At 48.8% G+C, this 23,194-nt stretch overlaps 2 protein-coding genes across 2 annotated transcripts in view; one reads left to right on the forward strand and one right to left on the reverse strand.

The window, feature by feature from the left end:
• Positions 1 to 7,161, forward strand: part of SARNP (SAP domain containing ribonucleoprotein) — an 81,987-nt gene extending 74,826 nt beyond the window's left edge. The window contains exon 13 of the transcript XR_008373157.1: positions 6,899 to 7,161. The gene's annotated coding sequence lies outside the window, so the exon portion shown is untranslated. The remainder of the gene's footprint in view (positions 1 to 6,898) is intronic.
• On the reverse strand, positions 6,856 to 17,732 carry GDF11 (growth differentiation factor 11). Its single transcript, XM_053554328.1, has 3 exons — positions 17,260 to 17,732; positions 11,032 to 11,429; positions 6,856 to 10,213 (listed from the first exon to the last, which is right to left on the reverse strand). The coding sequence occupies exons 1-3, from the start codon at positions 17,699 to 17,701 to the stop codon at positions 9,833 to 9,835; spliced, it is 1,221 nt and encodes a 406-aa protein (XP_053410303.1). The 5' UTR covers positions 17,702 to 17,732; the 3' UTR covers positions 6,856 to 9,832.
• Between the last annotated feature and the right edge of the window lie 5,462 nt (positions 17,733 to 23,194).

The following is a 23,194-nucleotide window of genomic DNA, read 5'->3' on the forward strand; positions in this document are numbered from 1 at the left end:
CAGCCACACATACACCAGAGCTGGTGGGTTTGAATCTGGCCCGGGCCTGCCAAACAATGACAACTACAACCAAAAAATAGCCAGGCATTGTGGTGGGCACCTGTAGTCCCAGCTACTCGGGAGAGTGAGGCAAGAGAATCACTTAAGCCTAGGAGTTGGAGGTTGCTATGAGCTGTGACACCACGGCACTCTACCCAGGGCAATAGCTTGAGTCTCTGTCTCAAAAAAAAAAAAAGATGGATTGGGTGGAAAAAGAGACACCAGAAAAGGCATGTGAAGTGAATTACATTTGAGACGAGGATTCCAAAATAGAGACTTATCTGTGTGTGATAGCACTTGAGCAACACATTGTGAATTTCACATAAATAATTGAAAGTTTGTAATTGAAAATTGTAGTTTTCGGGCGGTGCCTGTGGCTCAGTCGGTAAGGCGCCGGCCCCATATACCGAGGGTGGAGGGTTCAAACCCGGCCCCGGCTGAACTGCAACCAAAAAATAGCTGGGTGTTGTGGCGGGCGCCTGTAGTCCCAGCTACTTGGGAGGCTGAGGCAAGAGAATCACTTAAGCCCAGGAGTTGGAGGTTGCTGTGAGCTGTGTGATGCCACGGCACTCTACCGAGGGCCATAAAGTAAGAATCTGTCTCTACAAAAAAAAAAAAAGAAAATTGTAGTTTTCTATTGTGAACTAATTTTGAAGCCTTTTTCTTGGCTAAATGGAATCCATAGTCCCACATTAAGGAAATGGGACCTGTTTTCAGGTTTGGTCTGGTGTAATACTGTCTGGTTCCAGCAGAAGTCAATATGTAGGACCTTGTTAGGCAGTCCAGGAAAGGAGATGGGCTGTATACCCCTCAGAGATAGAATAAAGTATGGAGATTCAAAGCATGACAAAGGATGTCATTGGTGTTAACATTATTGCCTAGATGAGTGGGAACATAGCAGTGGAACTGGAGACTGCTGCTTTCTAATCAAGCCTGATGCTAGTTTGTCCTCTTTTGCAGAAGGATGGTATTGTTGTGGTAATGTTTCTTGGATATTGATAAAGTTCATTTTCCTTGCTGAGCCTTCTATTTAAAGTTTTGACTCTCCCAAAGGAGACTGTTTGCATTTGAAGTTAATATAGATCTGACACCTGTCAGTAATTTTGGATTTGTTAATATAGGGTTTCTCCTTTAAATCTTTATATGTATTTAGACACCTATATAAGCTTGGATTGGGTGTGTGTGTAATAATTAGGAGCCTGGCACCTTACCCGAGGACTTTGGTACCATGATCAGATCCCTTGTTGCTGTGATGTAAATCCGTTCTCATTTCTACCAAAACCTACTTGGTCTTGTAATTAATAGAAAGGTAATACGGACCTTCATAACATGAAGAATCTCTGTTTTCACAAAGTCCCTGGTTGGTAAGGAAGGCAGAGACCTATATTTAGACACTTCAGGAAAATTGCCTTGGAGAGCAGCTGCAGAGATTGCCCATTTGTTGTGAATTTTGTATCCCTCCGAGACTTTGGAGAAATGAACAAAAGGGAAGGCTGGTTAAATTTTTGACACCTCCTCTGCCAACTAAATCTTACAGTTAGAGCAACCTACCCTCTCCCCACTTATCTCTTTTGCCTCCCTCCACCCTTTTATAAATTTCAGATTAATGTGAGGGTAAAATTAGTTTACAATGTTTGCATTTGTTAGGTAGAGTCCTGTTGTAGTTGTGTCCTGTACCCAGGAGGTGTGCCATATATTGTGTCCATTAACTGGGAGCACACCAATCTCCCCACTACTAGTCTACTGTGCCTCCCTTTGCATTACTTCAGGCTGTGGTCTTGGGGCTAACTTCTCTCTCTTCATTTTCACCAGAACCAGAAAGAATAGTTCTATTTTATTAACTTGAGAAAAACTATAGCTTCAGTAAGGGTTTTTACCCCACGGTGGTTTAAAAAAAAAAAAGAAGTAGGGCTCAGCGCCTGTAGCTCAGCAGCTAGAGTGCTGGCCACATACACCAGGGCTGGTGGGTTTGAACCTGGCCCGGGCCTGCCAAACAACAATGACAACTACAACAACAAAATAGCTGGGCATTGTGACAGGCACCTGTAGTCCCAGCTACTTGGGAGGCTGAGGCAAGAAAATTGCTTAAGCCCAAGAGTTTGAAACTGCTGTGAGTTGTGATGCCATGGCACTCTGCTGAGGGCGACATAGTGATACTCTTGTCTTAAAAAAAACAAGGAAAAAGAAAAGAAGTGAATAGAGCAGATGCTGATAATGAAGTGGAGCAGTGGGTCCTTCAGAAGTTCTCTTCATTTTGCCTATTTATCTTCCATTATTTTCCAGAAAAGTGTTCAACCTTACTCCCAAGGATTCTCTTAAGCCTAATTATTCTCTCACTAACCTCACTTTCCCTACATCTTTGATACAGTGTTTCCCCAGTTTCTCAAGATTTTTTTTACTTTTTTCATCCTATTTTAGCAGCTGTTCATAATGTTGGTCAGAAGCCTTTACCACCAGATCCTCTTCTGTCTTATTGTGATCGTCCCACACATACTTTTTGAGCATGAATAGTTCAGGATGCCTATGTCTTCTTTCTGATTCAGACTAATACTCATTTGGAGACAGAACAGACATTGAGGCTTGTAATTCTTTATCTGGGATCCCGGTAATCTTCCTTTTTATCCCTCAGTCTTCCTAGTGTAGGTGATCCAGCATCCAAATGTAGTTAGTTGACTTCAATCTTCTTTTCCTGAAGCTGTACTTCTTTTCCTCTGCGTACTTGGGAGCTTTTAATGAGAGAATCTAGAAAAGCTGTGGAGAAAACTAGCTTCCTCAGCTGTACATCTGCACTTTTTTATGGTTCTGTAGGATCGTTCTCTTTTTCTCCACCATCATTTTAAACAGCCCTTCCTCCACCCTAGTTTTGACACCTGCTGAAGATCGAAGCTTAAAAGCTCTGGGGAGGGTGGCTCCTGTGGCTCATTGAGTAGGGCGCTGGCAAGGGTGGTGGGTTCAAACTCAGCCCCAGCCAAACTGCAACAAAAAATAGCTGGGCGTTGTGGTGGGCGCCTGTAGTCCCAGCTACTCAGGAGGCTGAGGCAAGAGAATCGCCTAAGCCCAAGAGCTGGAGTTGCTGTGAGCTGTGATTCCACAATACTCTACTGAGGGCAACAGAGTAAAACTCTTGTCTCAAAAAAAAAGCTCTGTGGCGGGCGGCGCCTGTGGCCCAGTCCGTAAGGCGCCGGCCCCATATACTGAGGGTGGCGGGTTCAAACCCGGCCCTGGCCGAACTGCAACCAAAAAATAGGCGGGCATTGTGGCGGGTGCCTGTAGTCCCAGCTACTTGGGAGGCTGAGGCAAGAGAATCGCTTAAGCCCAGGAGTTGGAGGTTGCTGTGAGCTGTGTGAGGCCACGGCACTCTACCGAGGACCATAAAGTGAGACTCTGTATCTCCAAAAAAAAAAAAAAGCTCTGTGGGGATGTGAGATACAGAATAATAGAATAAAGATGTGGATGAGGCTAGGACTTCTTGGTGTTGGGCTGAGTCTTGTTGCTATATCTTAACTGAGAAACAGATGAGAGAGGAAGAAAAACAAGGGAAGATAACTTTTTTCCCTGTTCTCTTATATGAGGGCCTCTGGCAGGCAATGCCATTTACTTCTGATTACTTTAATCCTCCCCCCAAAATCTAACCTCTCCTTCTCTGCCATGTCCAGATTTTCATGTTTTCCTCTCAAAAGTAATAGGAAATGACAGTTTTCACATCTTTGCAAACCTTTTGAGTCCAGGTGTTTAAAACTTTCTCATTACCTGTTTCCTCTCTCACCCCTATGTTTAGTTTTCCACTTCTCAGATTACTATAAATAGATCAGAATGTAATATTGTATAGCAACTATCTGGATTTAATTTCTTGTTGTACCACACTACCTTGGAAACCCTGTGCAAATACTTAATCATGCTGTGATTTCGCAACTGTACTAATAGGAACCTCATTGTGAAGGTTGCCATGAGAATTAAGTGATTATCATATTATATACTCAGTATAATTTGCTTGCCATAATTTACATAGCAATCATTCAATAAACATTAACTCTTAAATTTTACTAAGTTATTTGGGTACAGTGGAATTTTCTTTTTTTTTTTCCATTGAGTAGGTTCCACCTAGGGTGAGTGGATTAGTTTGATCATGTGTATGTGTACACCTGCTTATACAGTTATATTTAAGACTAGAAAACGGTGGAAAGACTCCTAGTTTCTCCCTCAATCCCAGTTCACTGGCAGGAAAGCTGATATTATTGACTGGGACATTGACTTTCCTCCTACCACACTACGAAACAAAAGTTATAAATGCCCCTGCCAACTGGTTATTATTATTTTTTTTTTTTTGTAGAGACAGAGTCTCACTGTACCGCCCTCGGGTAGAGTGCCGTGGCGTCACACGGCTCACAGCAACCTCTTAACTCTTGGGCTTACGCGATTCTCTTGCCTCAGCCTCCCAAGTAGCTGGGACTACAGGTGCCTGCCACAACGCCCGGCTATTTTTTTTTTTTGTTGCAGTTTGGCTGGGGCTGGGTTTGAACCTGCCACCCTCGGCATATGGGGCCAGCACCCCACTCACTGAGCCACAGGCACCGCCCCTGCCAACTGGTTCTTAGCTTGGGGCCCGTCATCCAAAATATGGGCAAAGGTAGGGTATAGGATAGCTGCTCATACATCGGGTTGAAGGATTTTATGATAAGAAAAAAAGAATTAGAAGTCATCTTGTAGTCTCTATTGGTTGTTCTCTTAATGCAGGAAACAAATGAGCAGTTAGAGGAAAAAACCCAGTTTTGGCTCAGGGCAAAAGCCTAGGATAAGTGTGGATAAAGTAGTTCCCTGGGGGAGATACATTTTGCTAACTGCAGTCTTAGAGTTGGTTTGAGTGAGGTCAATCTTCTGATAAAACTTAACAGGGACAGGGAAAGCATTTGGTAGCACATTGAACTTTTGGTGGCCCTGTCCCCAGTTCTGGTCAGGCTGATGTTACAGAAACTTTTCTATTTTTTTTTTTTGGGGGGGGTGGGGTTTGCAGCTGTCCTTGTTTGACGTGCCAGGGCTGGATTCGAACCTGCCAGCTCAGGTGTATGTGGCTGGTGCCTTAGCCGCTTGAGCCACAGGCGCCAAGCCTCACAGAAACTTTTCTTATTTGTTTACTTACCTGGCTATTTATTGATAGAAACAAGGGTTCTCACTGTTCCCCAGGGTGGTTTTGAAAATTTGGCCTCAAAGCTCTAGGATCACAGGCATGAGCCACCATGCCTTATTTATTTATTTATACTATACTTGATCTTAGCCAAAAGGCCGAGAAGCGATTATTTATTTATTTACAGATAGAGTCTCACTGTGTGGCTCTCAGTAGAGTGCTGTGGCATTATAGCTCACAGCAACCTCAAACTCTTGGGCTCAAGCGGTTCTCTTACCTTAGCCTCCCGAGTAGCTGGAACTACAGGCACCTGCAACAATACCCTATTTTTAGTGATGGGGTGTTGCTCTTGCTCAGGCTGGTCTCGAACCTGTGAGCTCAGGGAGTCCAGCCACCTCGGCCTCCCAGAGTGCTAGGATTACAGGCATGAGCCACTGTGCCTGACCTTCATCCCTTATTTATTTAATTGAGTCAGAGAAGATTTGCTATATCTGACTCATGCTCTACAAATTTTGCTCTATGTACATGAAAGAAGTCTTCACAACAGACTGAAAGAATATTTAAGATACTTTTTTTTTTTTTTTTGAGATGGAGTCTCAAGCTGTCACCCTGGAAAAAGTGCCATGGTATCATTGCTGACAGCAACCTCCAACTCTTGGGCTCAAGCAATCCTCTTGCCTCAGTTTTTTTTCTTTTCTTTAAAAGCTCCACCCTCCAGGGTGGCGCCTGTGCCTCAAGGAGTAGGGCGCCGGTCCCATATGCTGGAGGTGGCAGGTTCAAACCTGTCCCCAGCCAAAAAAAAAAAAAAAAAGCTCCACCCTCCAAAGGAGGAAGAGGAGCAGCTTTTTTTTGGTAGTTTTTGGCCAGGGCCTGGGTTTGAACCCACCACCTCTGGCATATGGGGCCGGCGCCCTGCCTCAGTTTTGTTTTTTTTTTTCTATGTTTAGTAGAGATAGGGGTCTCTCTTTTTTGCTCAGGCTGGTCTCGAACTCATGAATTCAAGCTATCTACCCACCTTGGCTTGCCAGAGTTTGAGATAACTTTTCTTTTTTTTTTTTAGAAACAGAGTCTTACTTTCTCTTCATGGTAGCGTGCTGTGGCATCACAGCTCACAGCAACCTCCAACTCCTGGGCTTAGGTGATTCTCTTGCCTCAGCCTCCTGAGTAGCTGGGACTACAGGTGCCCGCCACAACACCCGGCTATTTTTGTTGTTGCAGTTTTACTGGGGCTGGGTTCAAACCCGCCACCCTCAGTATATGGGGCTGGCACCCTACTCACTGATAACTTTTTAAGCTATTCTTGTTACAGTTAAATTGAATAGCTATGTTAGTTTGGTGTATGGATCTTCATAAAACTTTGTTGAAACCAAGAATCAGGTACTGTGGCAGAGTAAAACAGATATTAGCTGTATCATCTCAAGAGAACTTTAGAAGTTGTAGTCTTTGGATCTGTTTTGGATCAAGCTCTCCAGAGAACGGTTGTTCTAGGTGCTCTACCTTTCCTATATCCTCTGCCCATTCTCCCTTTAACTGTATCCCAGCACTCATCCCACATGCCCTTAGTGTTTTCTCTGTTGTCCCAAGGATCCCATCTTCTTAGTCCTTGAACACAAGGTTTCCTCTCTCAGATCCTCTTTGCTTCCTGGTCTTCAAAGTATAAATGTGGCGCTTGATTAGGGAGAAGAGCTCAGCACTGAATTCTAAACTCTTTGACTGCTTTTATTTTTCTTTTTTCAGGTTCAAGTGCTGGATTGTGTCATGTGACCATCCCAAAACTCAGAGCACCCTATGGCCATCTTTGCCCTCTGTCACATAACTTGAAAACTGCCTGATGGCCTTTTGCAATGGTTCCCTCCAGGAAGCCTTGATCTCAGTGAAGAAGTCCTTTCCCGGCATTCCAGTGCCCCTGTCAACCCCATACTCCTCAGACATCCTTAACAAACAAAGGCTATCACGCACACAATGTAACAAATACACAAAGTAAATAATAATTACACTAATAATGATATGTTCGGAGGGGCACTGGCCAGGTCCACACACAGGTGGAGGTGGGGTATTAGCTCCCACTGGGTTGCTGAGCTATGCCCTCAAGCCTCTTTACCCCATGCCTCTTTGGGGGTAGGGAGGAAAAAGGGAATGAGACCTCAGCTCATAGATTTATGTTCATAAAAGAAAGCATCCCCCCCACACAAAGGTCTTTATTTGGTGGTATTAAAGGGGCAATATTATAAGTGTCCCCCACATTTAGTGCCCCATCTCTATAATCTGTAGAGGAAAGTTACCTGATGCTTATTACCCAATCTCTACCCTGTGCCAAGATCAAGAGGCATTTGACCTTGGAGGGAGTCATCTTCTGTTCTTCAGCTCTCTATTCCTTTCCTTCCACCATGGAAGTGCGAGTGGTGTTGATGGTCACATGTATCTTGTTCTCCAAGATTGGGGCAGAAGGAAGGATGAAGAACAGGGCCAGCGAGGAGAAGCTTAGGGTTAACATGGCTGCTATATGGGAGAAGGCAAATTGAAAAGCTTAACAGCCCCTGCCCATTTCTATACTGAAACACCTTATTTCACTTTCTCACTATGAGAATAAGAATAAGATGCTAAAGCTCACAACAGAACTAACCTTTTCAAGGGCAGGTCACATACCTTTGCCCCTTACACCGTCTGGGCTAAATGGGAGAGTCAGAACTTGCCTTCCAGGTCTGCTCTCCAGCTCAGGCTTAACTTCCATTTGATACTCTTGGTGTCAGACCCATAAATGCTGGCTCTACTTAGACTGATAATTTTGCTGAAGGTTCTTCTCCCCTCCTGACATCCTCTAGGTTCTAGCTTGGAGCCAAGAGGTCTGGCCTGATGATGAGGTATGGATAGGGTGTGGATCAGGAGATTCTCAACTCCTTGGCTTCAGGCACTGTCCAGCTGGGAGGCGGAGGAAAACTTGAGTACTTTGAAGCCTGTAACTCCTCTAAAGCCTCGCATCTCTTCACCACTACTCTGGTGCCCTGGTTATCTGTCCCACAGCGAGAGGTATTTTATGTCCATAAAGTGCCCGTGGTAAGTGCTCAGAATTCATCTCTTGGCTGTGGTGGGTGCTGCTATTTCTCATTCCGTCGAGGGGAAGAAACTGAGGCATGGTGAGTCCAGAGGAGGGTGGATCAGGATTGTGGGAGGAATGAATGGGCTGAGCTAGTGAGTTGACTAGTGACTCTCTGCCTGCTTCCTAGCCTCTAAACCAGGGAGTTTCCTTCCTTCCCACCCTGTGCTCTAACTGGCCTTATCAGATGCTTTTCCCCATTTTATTGTCCCCTCCCTGCTTTCAGGTACTGTTAGATTCCAAAAATAAAAGGTAAAAATAATTATAGACACTCTGCTCCCTTGTTCTCCCCCCTTCCACCCTGAGCTTTGGGGTTAGGGGACTAAAATGTCCCCCCCCTCCAGAATCCCTTCCACCTTTCATCTTCTGGCTCTATTCCCTAGCCGAGAGCAGTGATTTGGATTCAAATGCCCTGTAACCTTCAGCCTCCTTTCTGCCCCCTTCTTGACTCCTCCTAACCCTTCCCAGACCTAGGGGACTCTGGGATCACTATACTCTCATTTTTATTGACCTGAAGATAGAGGCTGGGAGCAGGGGCATTCCACAGGCTCTTTGGTCTCTCTCTTGGCTGAGGGAATTTGGGCATGTGTAGGCAGCACCCTCTGGCTAAATAACCCAGTATCATTGAGGGTGGACCTGAGGGTTAGTTTAGTGGCTCTCATTACATAGATCCTGGATGTTGAGGGTTCTCCCTGCCCCCAGCTCTAACCTCATGCTTCCATGATAACTGGCTTCAATTCAACCTGTTTGGCTCAGAAAGGTTGAGTTAGGGTGATTATGGGTTACAAACGTCCATGTGTCAGCCCTCTTGCCCTTTACTCCCATCCCCAACCCTGGAGGCTTTATACAAGTGCTTAAGTGGGTAGGTACTTGGGGGAGAGTAGGGTTTAGGGGAAAAGGGATAAATTGGGCACAGTGGGCAGGGGCCTTCCTATTCCAATAAAGCCAAATACAAAAAAAAAAATGAAAAATCACAATAAATAAATAAATAAAACTCCCAAACCCTTAACTTTTGCCCCTGCCCTCACTTCCCTTCCTCTGGCCACTGTTGGAGGGAGAGAAGGAAGAAGCTAAAAATAGATTTATGATTTCCTCTCCTACTGAGTAGTCTGGGGATCACCCCAAACTATACCAAGCCCCTTACCTTGCCAGTGGAAGAAAAAAAGCTTGGTGTGGGGCTTTCATTTATTACTCCATTTCAGTCTCTTTCTCAGTGTTTGTCTCTGCCTAGTCTGTCTCTTCTGTCTCTCCCTCCCTTTGCCTTCTTTCTGCTGCTTTTTGTTCCTCTGTCTCTATCCCTCTGTCTATACATCTCTCTGTCTTCTTGCCAAACTTTCTCATCTTCAAACTTCAAACAGTCCCCAACCTAACCACCCCTCTCCTTCCCCTTTCCCCCAAGCCCCTCACCCCTCAATTCCCACCTGCCTCCCTCTGTTGTATTGCACACCGCTTGGTCAGGGAACAAGGTGTGATGTTCATGGGAAGAAGTGGAGGGAACTCTAGGGCTTGGGGGCCTGGGGGTCAGGGCCAGGGTCTTGGGGTAGGGTCTGTGGGGGAGGCATCTTCAGTCCCCCACCTTAAGAACAGCCACAGCGATCCACCACCATGCCAGGGATCTTGCCGTAGATAATTTGCTGCTTGTCATTGAAGTAGAGCATGTTGATTGGGGACATCTTGGTGGGGGTACAGCAAGGCCCAGCAGAGCCTCTTGGATTGGCCTGTTGCACCAAGTGGGTGTGTGGATATTTTTGCATGAACATGTATTCGCATTGGCCAGAGCAATAGTTGGCCTTGTAGCGCTTAGGGGCGATGATCCAGTCCCAACCAAAAGCCTCAAAGTCCACTGTGAGCGGATATCGGCAGCAGCGGGACTCGCTTGAGTGCTCATCGCAGTCCAAGCCCAGATTCCGCCGGGAACGTTTTGTGTTCTCTAAGACTCGAAGCTCCATGAAAGGATGCTGAGGAGCAGGGAGAGGGGAAAGAGATGTCATATAGCCCCAAACTATTCCTCTTCCCTCTTCCTTGCCCACCTGCCTCTCAAAAGTAGCACCAAAATAGAAACCAGGGACTTCTCAGCTTTTCTACTGCTCCAGCTCCCAGACCTTATCCTCTACTTTTCTTTCCAGCTGGTCATCGCTCCTTCAGCTCCCCTCCCCTAATTCATTCTTTTTTTGCAACCTGACCCGCATCAGCCCCTTTGCCCAAAACCTCACCAATGGCAAGTTTCTGTGTTCCCATGAGTCTCCCATTCAATGACACCTTTACCTTCAAATTAAGTTTTCAGTTGTTGGCTGGCTTGGATCCCTGAAAAGTGATAGTTGCCACCCTACTCTCCAACTCCTCCTCTAGAATTAGCTCCTGGCGTCAGAGAAATAATGCTAGTCCCCTTCACGTTTTTTTTTTTTTTGTTTTTTTTTTTAAGCAGAGTCTTGCTTTGTCACCCTCAGTAGAGTGCTCTGGCGTCATAGCTCACAGCAACCTCAAACCCTCGGGCTCAAGCAATTCTCTTGGCTCAGCCTCCTGAGTAGCTGGGATTACAAGTGCCCGCCACAATGCCCAGCTATTTTTAGAGATGGGGTCTTGCTATCTTACTCAGGCTGGTCTCGAACCCATGAGCTCAGGCAGTCCACTAGCCTTGGCCTCCCAGAGTACTAGGATTCCAGGCGTGAGCCACCCCACCCAGCCCTTCTTCACATTCTTTGTTGACCTTTTCCAACATCCCTGTCCTTAGGACCAGGTTATACATACCCTCCACCACTTAATGCCCCCTGCTCACCAGCCCCTCAGCTCCCGGCCCCAGGGAGGTGACAGCAAGGTCTGTGCCACTGGGATCAAAGGCGTTGATCTCGATGCCCCAGTTGCTCTGTGGCTGGCGGAACCAACTATGTAGCACTTGCTTGAAGTCGATGCTCTGCCAGTGGCCAGAGCGAGAGTGCAGCTCAATCTTCAGTGAGCGGATACGGATGTGACGCCGGCCTCCGCCCCCTCCCCCTGCGGTCCCTTCCCCAGTTAGGGGTTTCAGTCGCAAGATCTGCAGGTAGACTGTGGCTGGGCGGGGCACAGGCCTCAGGTACACCCACAGCTGAGCCTTCAGTACCTTTGTGAACATCACCTTGGGGCTGAAGTGGAAATGGCAGCATAGAGGACTGCCATCTGTCTGTACTGCTGGATCCGCTGATAAGAGAGAAGGGGGCACAGCATCAACAAATGGTACTCAGTGGTATCAGCAATTTGGACTCCTCTGCCTGAGTTTTCCAATTCTCTACCCTTCTCCCATGCCTGTCTTATTGACTACTGTGTCTCTGGTACCCAAAACAGTGTCTCCTCTCCTGATAGGATGAAGGCTTTGTCAGGCCTGGCTGATCTGCACCCATTCCCTAATCCATTTGCCTTAATGCAAAGGTTCCCCTCCATCCGGTAACCTGCAAAGATAGTTACCAGAGAATTCTCCCTTCACCAGCAACCTCTCCTTCCTCAAACTTTTCTCTGCATGTAGGGACCCAACTTTTTATGAATCTTTGATGATCATCATAAAAGCCATACCTGTTACCATACCTGCTGTCCTTAGGTCACTTTGCCTCATTTCTGCTCTGATTTGTGTAATGCTCAGATGAAACGGCACAGTCCTTCCCCCACCAAAAAAACAGCCTCACCAAGGGGATAACCCAAGGTTCAAATAGGGAACATGGGCTAAATTTATCCCATTAAATAAACCAGAATTCAGATCTATGCTTCCTTCCTACCCACCAGAATGGAACTACCCATGCATTCCTGTGCATTTGTCTCCCGGTTCCCTCTCCCTTAAAGACAAGTTTCCTCAGCTTCTTCCTCTTTACCATTCTTTTTTTTTTAGAGACAGAGTCTCACTTTGCCGCCCTCGGTAGAGTGCCGTGGCATCACAGCTCACAGAAACCTCCAGCTCTTGGGCTTAGGCGATTCTCAGCCTCCCCAGGAGCTGGGACTACAGGCACCCGCCACAACGCCCAGCTATTTTTTTGTTTTGCAGTTTGGCCGGGGCTGGGATCCAACTCACCACCCTCAGTACGTGGGGCTGGCGCCCTACTCACTGAGCCACAGGCGCCACCCTCTTTACCATTCTTTTTTTTTTTTTTGTAGAGACAGAGGCCTCACTTTATCGCCCTTGGTAGAGTGCCATGGCATCACACAGCTCACAGCAACCTCCAACTCCTGGGCTGAAGCGATTCTCTTGCCTCAGCCTCCCGAGTAGCTGGGACTACAGGCGCCCGCCACAATGCCCAGCTAGTTTTTGGTTTGCAGTTCAGCCAGGGCCAGGTTTTGAACCCTCCACCCTCGGTATATGGGGCCGGCGCCTTACCGACTGAGCCACAGGCGCCACCCCTCTTTACCATTCTTAACATCACCTCCTTACCATCACCATTATTGCCACAGCTCTTTTTTTTTTTTTTTGAGACAGAGCCTCAAGCTGTCACCCTGGATAGAGTGCTGTGGCATCACAGCTCACAGCAACCTCCAACTCCTGGCTTAAGAGATTCTCTTGCCTCACCCTCCCAGGTAGCTGGGACTACAGGCGCCTGTCACAACACCTGGACTTTTTTTTTTTTTTGGTTGTAGCCATCATTGTTTGGCAGACCCAGGCTGGATTCAAATCCGCCAGCTCTGGTGTATGTGGCTGGTGCCTTAGCAGCTTGAGCCACAGGCGCCGAGCCTTTTTTTTTTTTTTTTTTGGCCAGGGCCAGGCTTGAATCCACCATCCCCAGTATATGGGGCCGCACCCTACTCCTTGAGCCACAGGCGCTGCCCCTATTGCCCCAGCTCTTAAGGAAGGGAAAAAGTACCTCCCTATGTCCTCCTATGTTCCCAAAGCATCAGAAATAATCAACACACCAGATCAACTGTAATTAGTCTTCTCTTCTCCCCTGAGATTACTTTGGTTTCTTGGTCCAGTGCCAGTAAGTCTTTACAAAAAGCACAACACCCCTACTTTATGTTTTAACTCCTTGCTCTGGACCATAAATTGACCCTTCTTGGGTCTGATGCTCAATAAATAACTATGTCTGCTTCCATTCCAGCTCATCCCAGTTCCCCTTCCAAATCTTACAAATATCCAATTCTCACTCTAGATAGGAAGAACATGAGTGAGCTTTCAGAGCTATATAAATATGGTCAGGAATTCTAGGCTCTTAAGTATCATGCCCATAATCATGAAGGACTTAGGATGTTGTCTCTCATCAGCTACTTTCTCTACCCCACCCCAGGAAAAGGAGTTCTGCATAACATCACCTCCTTACCATCACCAAGTACCCCAGGATGAAGGCTGGGTAGGAGAGCCTGGAAGGGTAGAGGGAAGTAGGGCAGGCATAGCAGCCTTGGATGCTTGAAGGACATAGGATGTTGTCTCTCATCAGCTACTTTCTCTTACCCCACCCCAGGAAAAGGACCCTTCACGTGAGATGGTGAAGAAAGTGCCTAATGATCTTCATATATTCAGGACATGATACACAAAGTCTCTCTGCAGTTTCTTTTTCCTTGATTCTTCTCTCTGAGATCCCAGGCTCTGGTAGTTCTTCCAGTTACCCTACTAGCTAGAGCTTCAGTGATGATGCAGTGGAGTAAGGTTTTGGAGAGTGAAGGTTCAGAAGTTAGGATAAGCTAGGGTAGGGAAGCTACTGATGAGATGGAGGAGTGACAAGCAATATTCCAAATGTTATACTGTGCCTAATTCCAGCATAGGAATTATCTGTTTTCTTTCCCTTAGGTACTAATCTCCACAGTATCACACTGTTGATATTGTGCTGTTTTGCTCACCATTGTGGCCTTAGTACCATAGTACCAATAAACACATGTTGAATAAACTCCCAATCTTAAATTATACCGGCAAGTGCCTGAAAGTTCTTCCTGGCATCTAAACTGTTCTTTGGCTACAATTAATGTGAGTATAATCACTATCTGACTCTTTGTTAACCAGTATCTCACCCGCCAAATTTCTCAGTGTGATAGAGATAATGATTCTTGCTTCACGGAAGTGCTAAACATTAAATAATGTGAAAACAGTAGCTTCTCAATAAATGTTTGTTGGTTTTCTAAACTCTAAACCCACCCCCCTACCTAAGATGACCCAGGGTTTGAAGGTGACAAACTAAGCACCAGAGCCCCATCTAAGTCTTTGATTCTTAAGACAAGAGTCCCCCATCCCCACCTCAGGGAATTACGATACATTTGCAACAGTGGACATCACAGTGGTTATGGGGACAGTCAGTACTTCAAGGGGACAGGACATAGGGAGAAAGAAGGGAAAGGGGACAAGCCAGGAGAGAGACTATAGATGGTGAGGGAAGTAACAGAGACTGTTAGAGATGAAGGCAGGTTAGAGGAGATAAGCAGAGAAATGGAGCCTAAAGTAGGAGAGAGGGGGAGATGATGCTAAGAGGACATGAAGTAAGTTTGGGAGTTGGAAAACACTGGGGAAGAGGATAGAGAGGAGTGAGTGAGGGGTTAGGAATCTAAAGGTGGAAGGAAGATAAACCTAGTAAGATAAAAAAGAGAAAGGATAGAAAGGGTATAGAGTGAGGAACAAAGGAGAAACAGGTAGAGCCACAGAGGGGAACGGGGCTTCGAGAGAATCCCCAACACACACATAAGCCCAACTCTGGTGGGGAGGAGAAGGGGCCACATCTGTGTTGGATTGATTGGGTTGGCGGCAGGCAGCAGGTCAGGTTTAGTAGGCGGCGCTGATGGGGGAGAGAGGTCATTGCACTATTTTCAGCAAAAGCCCAACCCCCTCCCTGCACACCACCTCCCCTTCCCCCCTCCCCAACCCCCCAACACACACACTCCCTACCCAGGCAAGAAGGCCTAGGGGCAGGAGGTTGGGCTGAGAGGGCAGGGGCCTCTTAGTGTGGGGAGGAGAGAGAAACTCAGGGGCTGGGCTTGGCTCCCAGAAGGGCAGGGGGCTGGGTTCCCATGATGAAGGCTGGGTAGGAGAGCCTGAAAGGGTAGAGGGAACTAGGGCAGGCATAGCAGCCTTGGAGAGGTGGGGGCTGGGGTCCAGGGTTGAGGGCTGGGGGAAGGGAAGAAGGGGGAGGGGAACGGAGGCCATCTCTACTGACAAACACCTCCCCCGATTAGCAGAGCACAAGTCTCTTATTAAAGTGGGTCCCTGGGGATTAGACTATAAAAGTCTCTTTTTCCTTTCCCCCCCTCTCCCTCCCCTCCCCTCCACTCCCCCTCCCTCTTTTAAGAGCTCTGCTAAGCTCTTAAAGGGGACGTACAATACCTGGCTGGAGACCCAGTTCCCTAGTCATACAAGTTCAGGGGGTAGGGGATGGAAGTTGGGATGGGACCCCACGTGCTGGTGTGTCCCCCACCCCAGGCCTAACCTGCACTGCCCAATCCATGCTTGCAGGATCTGTTCACTTCCTGCATCCCCATTACCAGACTCAGGCCTGTGGGCTAAGGGATGCTAGGGACAGTGGTGTGCAAGAGGAAGTCCACAGCCCATCACCCGTCCTGGAAATCCTCACACACGCAATACCGCATAGACCAGAGCATCTTTCTCCTCTGTACCCTTCACCTTTGAACAAACTCTTGAACAGAATTCCTTTACAACTCTGTTTCCTAGCATCCCTCCTCACCCCAAGCTGACTCTATCTTTCATAAGCAGAAGTCTTAAGGACAGAAGGGAGACTGAGGAACACAATACCAGATCCCCATGCCATCACTCCTACTCCCCATTAGTTTCCTGATTCTTTGAGGTTTCTTTAAAGCCCTAACCCGGTACTGTGGAGCTGAGATCTGCAGAAACATGGGTGGCAATGTGAGGCACTCAGCCTCTCAGATGCATCAGACACACACCTAGGTTCCTGTGCCTCTCCCATGGGGGTGGGCCACTAGGACTCCCCTCAGCCCCAGCTTTTTATGACCATCTGCCAATAAACTAGTCTCCCCCCTCTGTTCAGAGCCATAAAACCAACCAGTATGTGTGTGTGTGTGGGGGGGGGGGAATCTTGCCAAGCCACTAGGGAATAAGAGAGGGCCTGCTTCCCTGGAGTTGAAGGGGGGGGTGTAACCAGCGGGGGGGAGGGGAAGACAGTCACCTGACCCCAGGAAGAGCTGGGGGTGGGGGCTGGGGGGAGCTAGTATTGGCCTGGATTTTCCAGGCCATAAAATTTCAAAGCAGCTCATGTCTATTAACATGTTCATCTTCCGTTTGGCCAGGGGGCTTAAATGCCTGGGTCCTCCCGACTGACCATCTATCTCTTTCTCCCTAGGTATCCCTCTCTCTGTTCAGTCCAGCTGTGATAGGGGAGGGTGAATAGGGATGAAACGCTAAGGTTAGAGTAGCCAAATAGGTGTCCTTATCTCCCAGCACAAGGAGGTTGAGTTCTCTGGGCCGGGTCAGTACCATGAAAGCACAGCTTTTCTGGCCCCTTGGGAAACCCGGAGTGAGATGAGACTCAGAATGGAAAGGGTGCCAGCTGGGCTGCCAGGAGGGATATTAGGCTCTAGGATCCTATTCCTGAAAAAGGGAGAGGAGCACTTAGTTCTCTGCAGCAGGGTGGGCCGGAACACCAGGTGGGAAGTTGGTGCCAACGCCATTGGGAGGCAGGTAGCGCTGCAGACCAGCTGGGACTGCGGGGGTCCGGAAGACTCTCGATTCTGTTCTCAGCCTCCCCATCGCTGCCCTTGAGAGTTTCTGTCCGGGCCCCTCCGCTGCAGGCCCGGATTCCCCAGACTTTTCATCAGGGGTCTTTTTCGCACACGGGGGTAGGAGGCCGTATCTCGAAACCCGCCCCTTTGCCTGCCCACCAACCACCTCCGGGGAACCCGGCGTGCACTCAACTCCTCAGCCCATCTCCATCGCTCAAAAAACTTCTATGGAGTAGCCCCCGCTCCTCAATCCATCAAGTTTTCTCAGAAAAGGCTCCCGGGCCGGGGCAGCCTGGAGCACCCGGCTTGGGAGCGGAGGCGCGGTTCCCGGAGCCGGAGCCGGCACCCCGCGGCTCGCGCCCGCCAGCCCACTTACTCTCCTGGGCCATACTAATGACAGTTTCGGTGGTGGCGTGGTACTCGTCTTCCTCCAGGAAGTCCTCGGGCTGCAGCGCGTCCCCCTGGAAGTCGTGCAGGTCCAGGATCTGCTGCAGCGGCGGCGCCTTGGGCAGCAGCTGCTTCACCACCTCGCGGCTAATGTTGGGCGCCTCCTTGAGCCGCAGTTTGCTTAAGATCTGCGACTTGATGCTCTCCAGGCGCAGCTCCCGGCTGTGCTGCCGCCACACGCACACGGGGCAGCCGTCCGGCTCGGGCGCCGCGGACGGGGCTGGCCGGCTGGAGCGCTCCCCCCCGGCCCCCGCCGCTGCCGCCGCCGCCGCCGCCGCCGCCGCCGCGGGGCCCTCGGCCGCCTCCCCCCGGGGCCGCAGCTCCAGGGCGAGGAGCAGGAAGCCCAGCAGCAGCGGGGCCGCGAGCACCATGCTGGAGGGGAGGGGAGGGAGGACTGGGGGGCGGGGACGCCGGAGTCCCGCGGGGAGGGGTGGAGGGAGGAGAGAGGGAGGAGGAGGGGGTCCGGGCGGCGCGGGATTGGGGGCTGCCCGGCCGAGGGGGGGCCGGGGGGCCGGGGGCGGCGGGCGCGCGGGCGGGGCGGGCGGGCGGCCGGGGCGGGCGGCTGGGGGGGCCCCGAGCCCGGGCCAGGCCCTTTATAGCCCCGGCCCCCGTGTCGTCAGCGGCCGCGATTGGCTGCGGAGCCAACAAAAGAGGCAGCGCTGTCATCCGAGGCGAGAGAGGGAGCCGGAGAGAACCGAGGAAAAGAGAGAGAGAGGGAGGGAGCGAGGGAGCAAGGGCCAGAGAGGGAGATGAAAAGGCAGAGATATGAGGGGGAGGGGAGGGACGGAGAGAGAAAGTCAGAGTAGCGAGAGATCGGGAGATAAGGGGGAAGAGGCGGAGAAGAGAGAGGGAGAGACAAAGAAGAGTCAGAGGGAGTAAGACCCAGAAGGCAGAGACTTAGCCAGAGAGGCAGAAATGGCGTGTCTGTGGGAGACACCGAGCCCGGGGTGGAAAAAGACCCGGAGAGTTAGAGTGGAGAGCCCCGAAGGGGGAGAGAGAGGTACTGCCAGACCCGGAAGATGCGGGTCCACAGAGCCAGCCCAGAGAGGACGCAGGGGCAGAGGAACTGAGGAGACATACCAGTACCCCGGGAAGGAGAGGGAGAGAGAGGATGAGGAGGAAGAAAGAGAGGGGGGCAGAGACTGGAAGATACCAAGGGAGCCCTAAGGATGCAGGGGATCAGGAGGAACAGAAAGACTCCAGAAGGAAAGACGGACAGCCACAACAGTCAACCTCCCAAGGGGGAGGAGATGAAGAACTTGAGCCCAGACGGGTCCCAGCTACAGAGGCAGCCCAAAGACATTTAAAGAAGCTATGGAAGAAGAAGAAGAAAAAAAAGAAGCAGCAGCAGCAGCTATGGAGGGAAGCATCAGGCTAGGCTCATCAGAGGGATCAAGGAGAATTGGAAAGGAAGAGGCCCGGCACAATCTAAGAATGTGGGGAGGTGATGGGAAGAACTGAGACTGGAGGAAGACTTGGAGCTGGGAAGATTGTGAGCTTGAAATTGGTGCTCACCAGTGCTAAGGAAGTCAGCAGGATGGGAAAGGCAGAAGCAGGGAGCCTTTGAGAGAGGAGGAGGAGGCAGGGCTGGAGGCCTCGGAGCTCTGACTGGAATCTGGACCCCTGGATTCCTACCTATATCTTTGGGGGGGGGTTTGTTTGTTTGTTTGAGACAGCGACTCAAGCTGTCACCCTGGGTAGAGTGCCGTGGTGTCATAACTCACAGCAACCTCCAAATACTGGTCTTAGTGATTCTTTTGCCTCAGCTTCCCAACTAGCTGGAACTACAGGCGCCCACCACACCTGGCTAATTTTGGTTGTAGTTGTCATTGTTGTTTGGCAGGCCCAGGCTGGATTCGAACCCACCAGCTCTGGTGTATGTAGCTGGTGCCTTAGCCACTTGAGCTACAGGCGCCGAGCCCTACTTACGTTTTTGAATCTACAGTCTTAGAAGTCTGAGAAGGAGTTGCAAGGGAGAGGTGGCTGAGCTGAAGACAGCAAGTTGCAAGGGGAGAAATCCAGATATGGGACCATCTCTAGTCTTCAGGTGTGACCCTGGCATAGCCAGAGAGCAGACAGAAAGAATGGCAAGGTGATATAAAGTAAAATGCTTTGAATGTGCTTAACATCTGGATTCTGGATACTTCTTCCTAAACCACAGTTTCTCTCGTCTTATTTCTTGATCCCAATAGACAAATTGAAAATGACAAGATTGGGTCTTTTCATTTCCTGGTATACACAATGTTGAATAAATGGATGGACTTCATTCTGGGGCTTATCAGACAGCATAGAGGGAGAGGCATTGCTTTCCTCCCTGGAATTAGAGTCCAATAAAGTATATTAAAGTTGGCTTGCCATAGGCATAAAGAGCAGCCAACATATGGACAGAGTTCAGTTGGGGAGCTGGAGTAGAAAGAGGGAAGAGAGTGTGGGTGCAGCTATGAAGGGAGAAGTTTGGGTTGGGTGGAGGTTAGGAAGACAAAGCTGGTGAGCTTTTTTTTTTTTTTTTGAGACAGACTCTCACTATGATGCCCTTAGTAGAGTGTTATGGCATCACAGCTCACAGCAACCTCAAACTCTCAGGCTTCAGCAATTCTCTCACCTCAGCCTCCCAAGTAGCAGGGACTCTAGGCACCCGCCACAATGCCTGGCTATTTTTTGTTGCAGTTGTCATTGTTGTTTAGCTGGCGCGGGCTGGGTTGGAACCCGCTACCCTCAGTGTATGTGACCAATCCCATAACCACTGGACTACGGGCGCCAAGCCAAAGCTGGTGAGCTTTGAAGAGGCAGAGGCAATCTTTTTCCATGGAGATCAGAAAGTGAGACTGAAACAGAATGGAACAAAAACTTAGACAGCTGGTTCCCTTCTTTGCTTCGGACCAAGACATGGGTATCTCAGCATTTCATCAGGTTCTTTATCTATAATGTAGGGATCACAATTCCTACTCTCAACTGGTTGTGAGGATTTCATAGTAATCCATCAGTAGTAGCGGCCTTCATGGGCTTCTCCTTCTTTATGATTCTTTTCCTCCCTTTTCTGATATTTCTGGCATCTCCTGTTCTCTAAAATGTTTCTTGGTGTCATTTCCTCAGCAAAATTGCACACCATGAGAGCAGAGTTAGTGCTCCCTTAAAGAAGGAGGTATAGCTTTCATTTCCTCACCAAATAGGTATCTAGTGTCAAGTGCAAAGAAAAATGACATGCAAAGAAAAATAAGACTGGTTCTTTTCCTCAGGGAACATATAAACTAGACAAGACGTTAGATGAACCTGCAGCCAAAACACTAGGCAAGATGCCTCCTGAAGTTCCAAGGTACCTCGAAGATCCTATGTTAAACAGAGAACCCTTTTTCTCCCCTACAACATGCCCTACTCAGCAGTTTTTCCTTTTAGTCAATGATACTCCATCACCCAGCCTACAAACTTGGATGTAGTGTTCCACTAATTCTCTTGATCATTTCTGAATCTTTGCATAACATAGGTTACCTCTTCTTTTTTTGTGTGCTTTTTGGCCGGGGCTGGGTTTGAACCTGCCACCTCCGGCATATGGGACCGGTGCCCTACTCCTTGAGCCACAGGAGCCACCCAGGCTACCTCTTCTTGCTAAAATAATTCCCCCACCTACCTCCACTCCCTCCCATCCTCCAATCTCTTGGCCAAATTTACTCTTTCCTCAGGTCTCAGTGTAGATGAGAATGACATCCCATCCAGGAGTCCTTTCCTGACTTCCCACTCTAAGGTAGAGGCATCTCCCAAGTCATAGATATCTGCACCATCTGTGAGGGGTGGAGGTTAATCACATAGCTTCTAGACCAACACCAGGCTGACTGGGTTCAACTTCCCGCTATCTCTCTTTTCTGATTATGTGAACTTGGACAAGTGGTTAAAACTTTACACCTGAGATTCCTCATCTGTAACAGAAGGATTACACCTGAGATTCCTCATCTGTAACAGAAGGATAACAATCTTCCCTGTTTTATATATAAGGTTATGAGGACTAAGTGTCTGACACACTGTTGTAAGTACATCCAGTTATTACTTTTTTTTTTTTTGAGACAGAGTCTATGTGTGAGAGTCTCACTGTTTCGCCCTCAGTAGAGTGCTATGGCGTCACAGTTCACAGCAACCTCAAACTCTTGGGCTTCAGCGATTCTCTTGCCTCAGCCTCTGGAGTAGCTGGGAATACAGACCCCCGCCATAACACCCAGCTATTTTTTGGTTGTAGCTGTCATTGTTGTTTGGCAGGCCCAGCCCAGTCATTGCTATTATCCCAATTTATAACCTTTACCCTGTAAGATTCATGAGAACAAGAACTTTTTCTGGGCCTTTGAATAAAGAATGAATAAGCGCTGTCAAGTGAACCTGGTCAGCACTTGTAGAGGGAGAGAAAACCGTGTACTTGTGCCCACATGGCTTACTGGTGTCTGCCAGATACCGGGGAGTTAGAGTCAGGAACAATTTGGGAAACCACGTCCTGGTTTCCTTCCCGGTTTCCAGGAGGGTACTTAATCCGATAAATGGACAAGATTGCCATCTGGTGGCAAAATGTGGAATGTCAGCTCCTTAGAGGTGGAACTAAAAGAAAAACCACCGGTTTAGTTTGGCGGGGGAGGAGGGCATACTCTGCATATTTTCACTTTGGACCTCTAGTCCAAGAAGTTCTTCTTTTTTCCTCTCATTTTCAGTAGTGATTAGATACAGTCTGAGAAGTTCTACATCATAACACATTAAGCCTTATACTTTCTCCAACCTCTCCTAGATCTTGCTTCTTTCCTTAAGTTCCCTCAAGCTTGGTCCTGTTGGGTTCTGCTGAGTTGCAGAACTAACCCCTAGGTGGTTTCTTTTAGGAGTTTCAAAATTTCAGCGGCCGCAGACCCACTTCTGAGCAGGAGACCCTGGTGGCTTTACAGAGGAGTTGGAAGAGACCTGAATATTTGCATCTTTCCTTATCCCAGTAGGCACTAACCAAGGTTTGAGCCCCTCCCACTGTCCTGGTCTCCCTGGCAACTGTCTTTCTGCCAAAGGGTGCCCCTCTCCCGGAGTTACCCAGGCAACCTTCATGCCCGCCTCTTTCAAGGTCCTGAGTGGTTCATTGCAAATGTGGGTCAGGGCCTAAGGGAGGCATTTAGGTTTGAAGGGTGTGAGCTGCAGGAGAGAAGGAGGGACTGTCCCAGGGGAGGGAGGGTAGGAGGTTTCAGGACCTGCTGGAAGGAGAAGGGCGCTTGTATAGACGTGGGTCTGTTTCATACTCAAGAAGAGCTGCAGCCCCTTGGAGCCTGAGATGCCTGGGCCATTCCCAGAGATGCTGCCAGAACCTGGGAACAAATCACTGTAAAGAAGGAGGGACCCCTGCTATCCTGCACCTCCAGCTTACAGGCTCCCCACCACAAAAAAAAAAAAAAAAAAAAACCCTGCTTGGTCCATTAGAGTTGGGCTCCATGGGTAGCAGGTATCTTTTCTTTTTTTTTCTTTGTAGAGACAGAGTCTCACTGTACTGCCCTCGGGTAGAGTGCCGTGGCGTCAAACGGCTCACAGCAACCTCTAACTCTTGGGCTTACGCGATTCTCTTGCCTCAGCCTCCCGAGCAGCTGGGACTACAGGCGCCCGCCACAACGCCCGGCTATTTTTTTGTTGTTGCAGTTTGGCCGGGGCTGGGTTTGAACCCGCCACCCTCGGCATATGGGGCCGGGGCCCTACTCACTGAGCCACAGGCGCCGCCCAGCAGGTATCTTTTCTTACCAGGAAAGATCCAAAATCCTATCTTCTCTTCCTCTTTTTCCCTAAAGTTCCTATTTCTTTTTCCACACGAATTAAGCATTTTATTTATTATCAAGGAAACCTCTCTAAAAACTCAGCCCTGAGGC

This window comes from Nycticebus coucang, chromosome 12, assembly GCF_027406575.1.
Source record: "Nycticebus coucang isolate mNycCou1 chromosome 12, mNycCou1.pri, whole genome shotgun sequence".
In the NCBI taxonomy this organism is placed as follows: domain Eukaryota; kingdom Metazoa; phylum Chordata; class Mammalia; order Primates; family Lorisidae; genus Nycticebus; species Nycticebus coucang.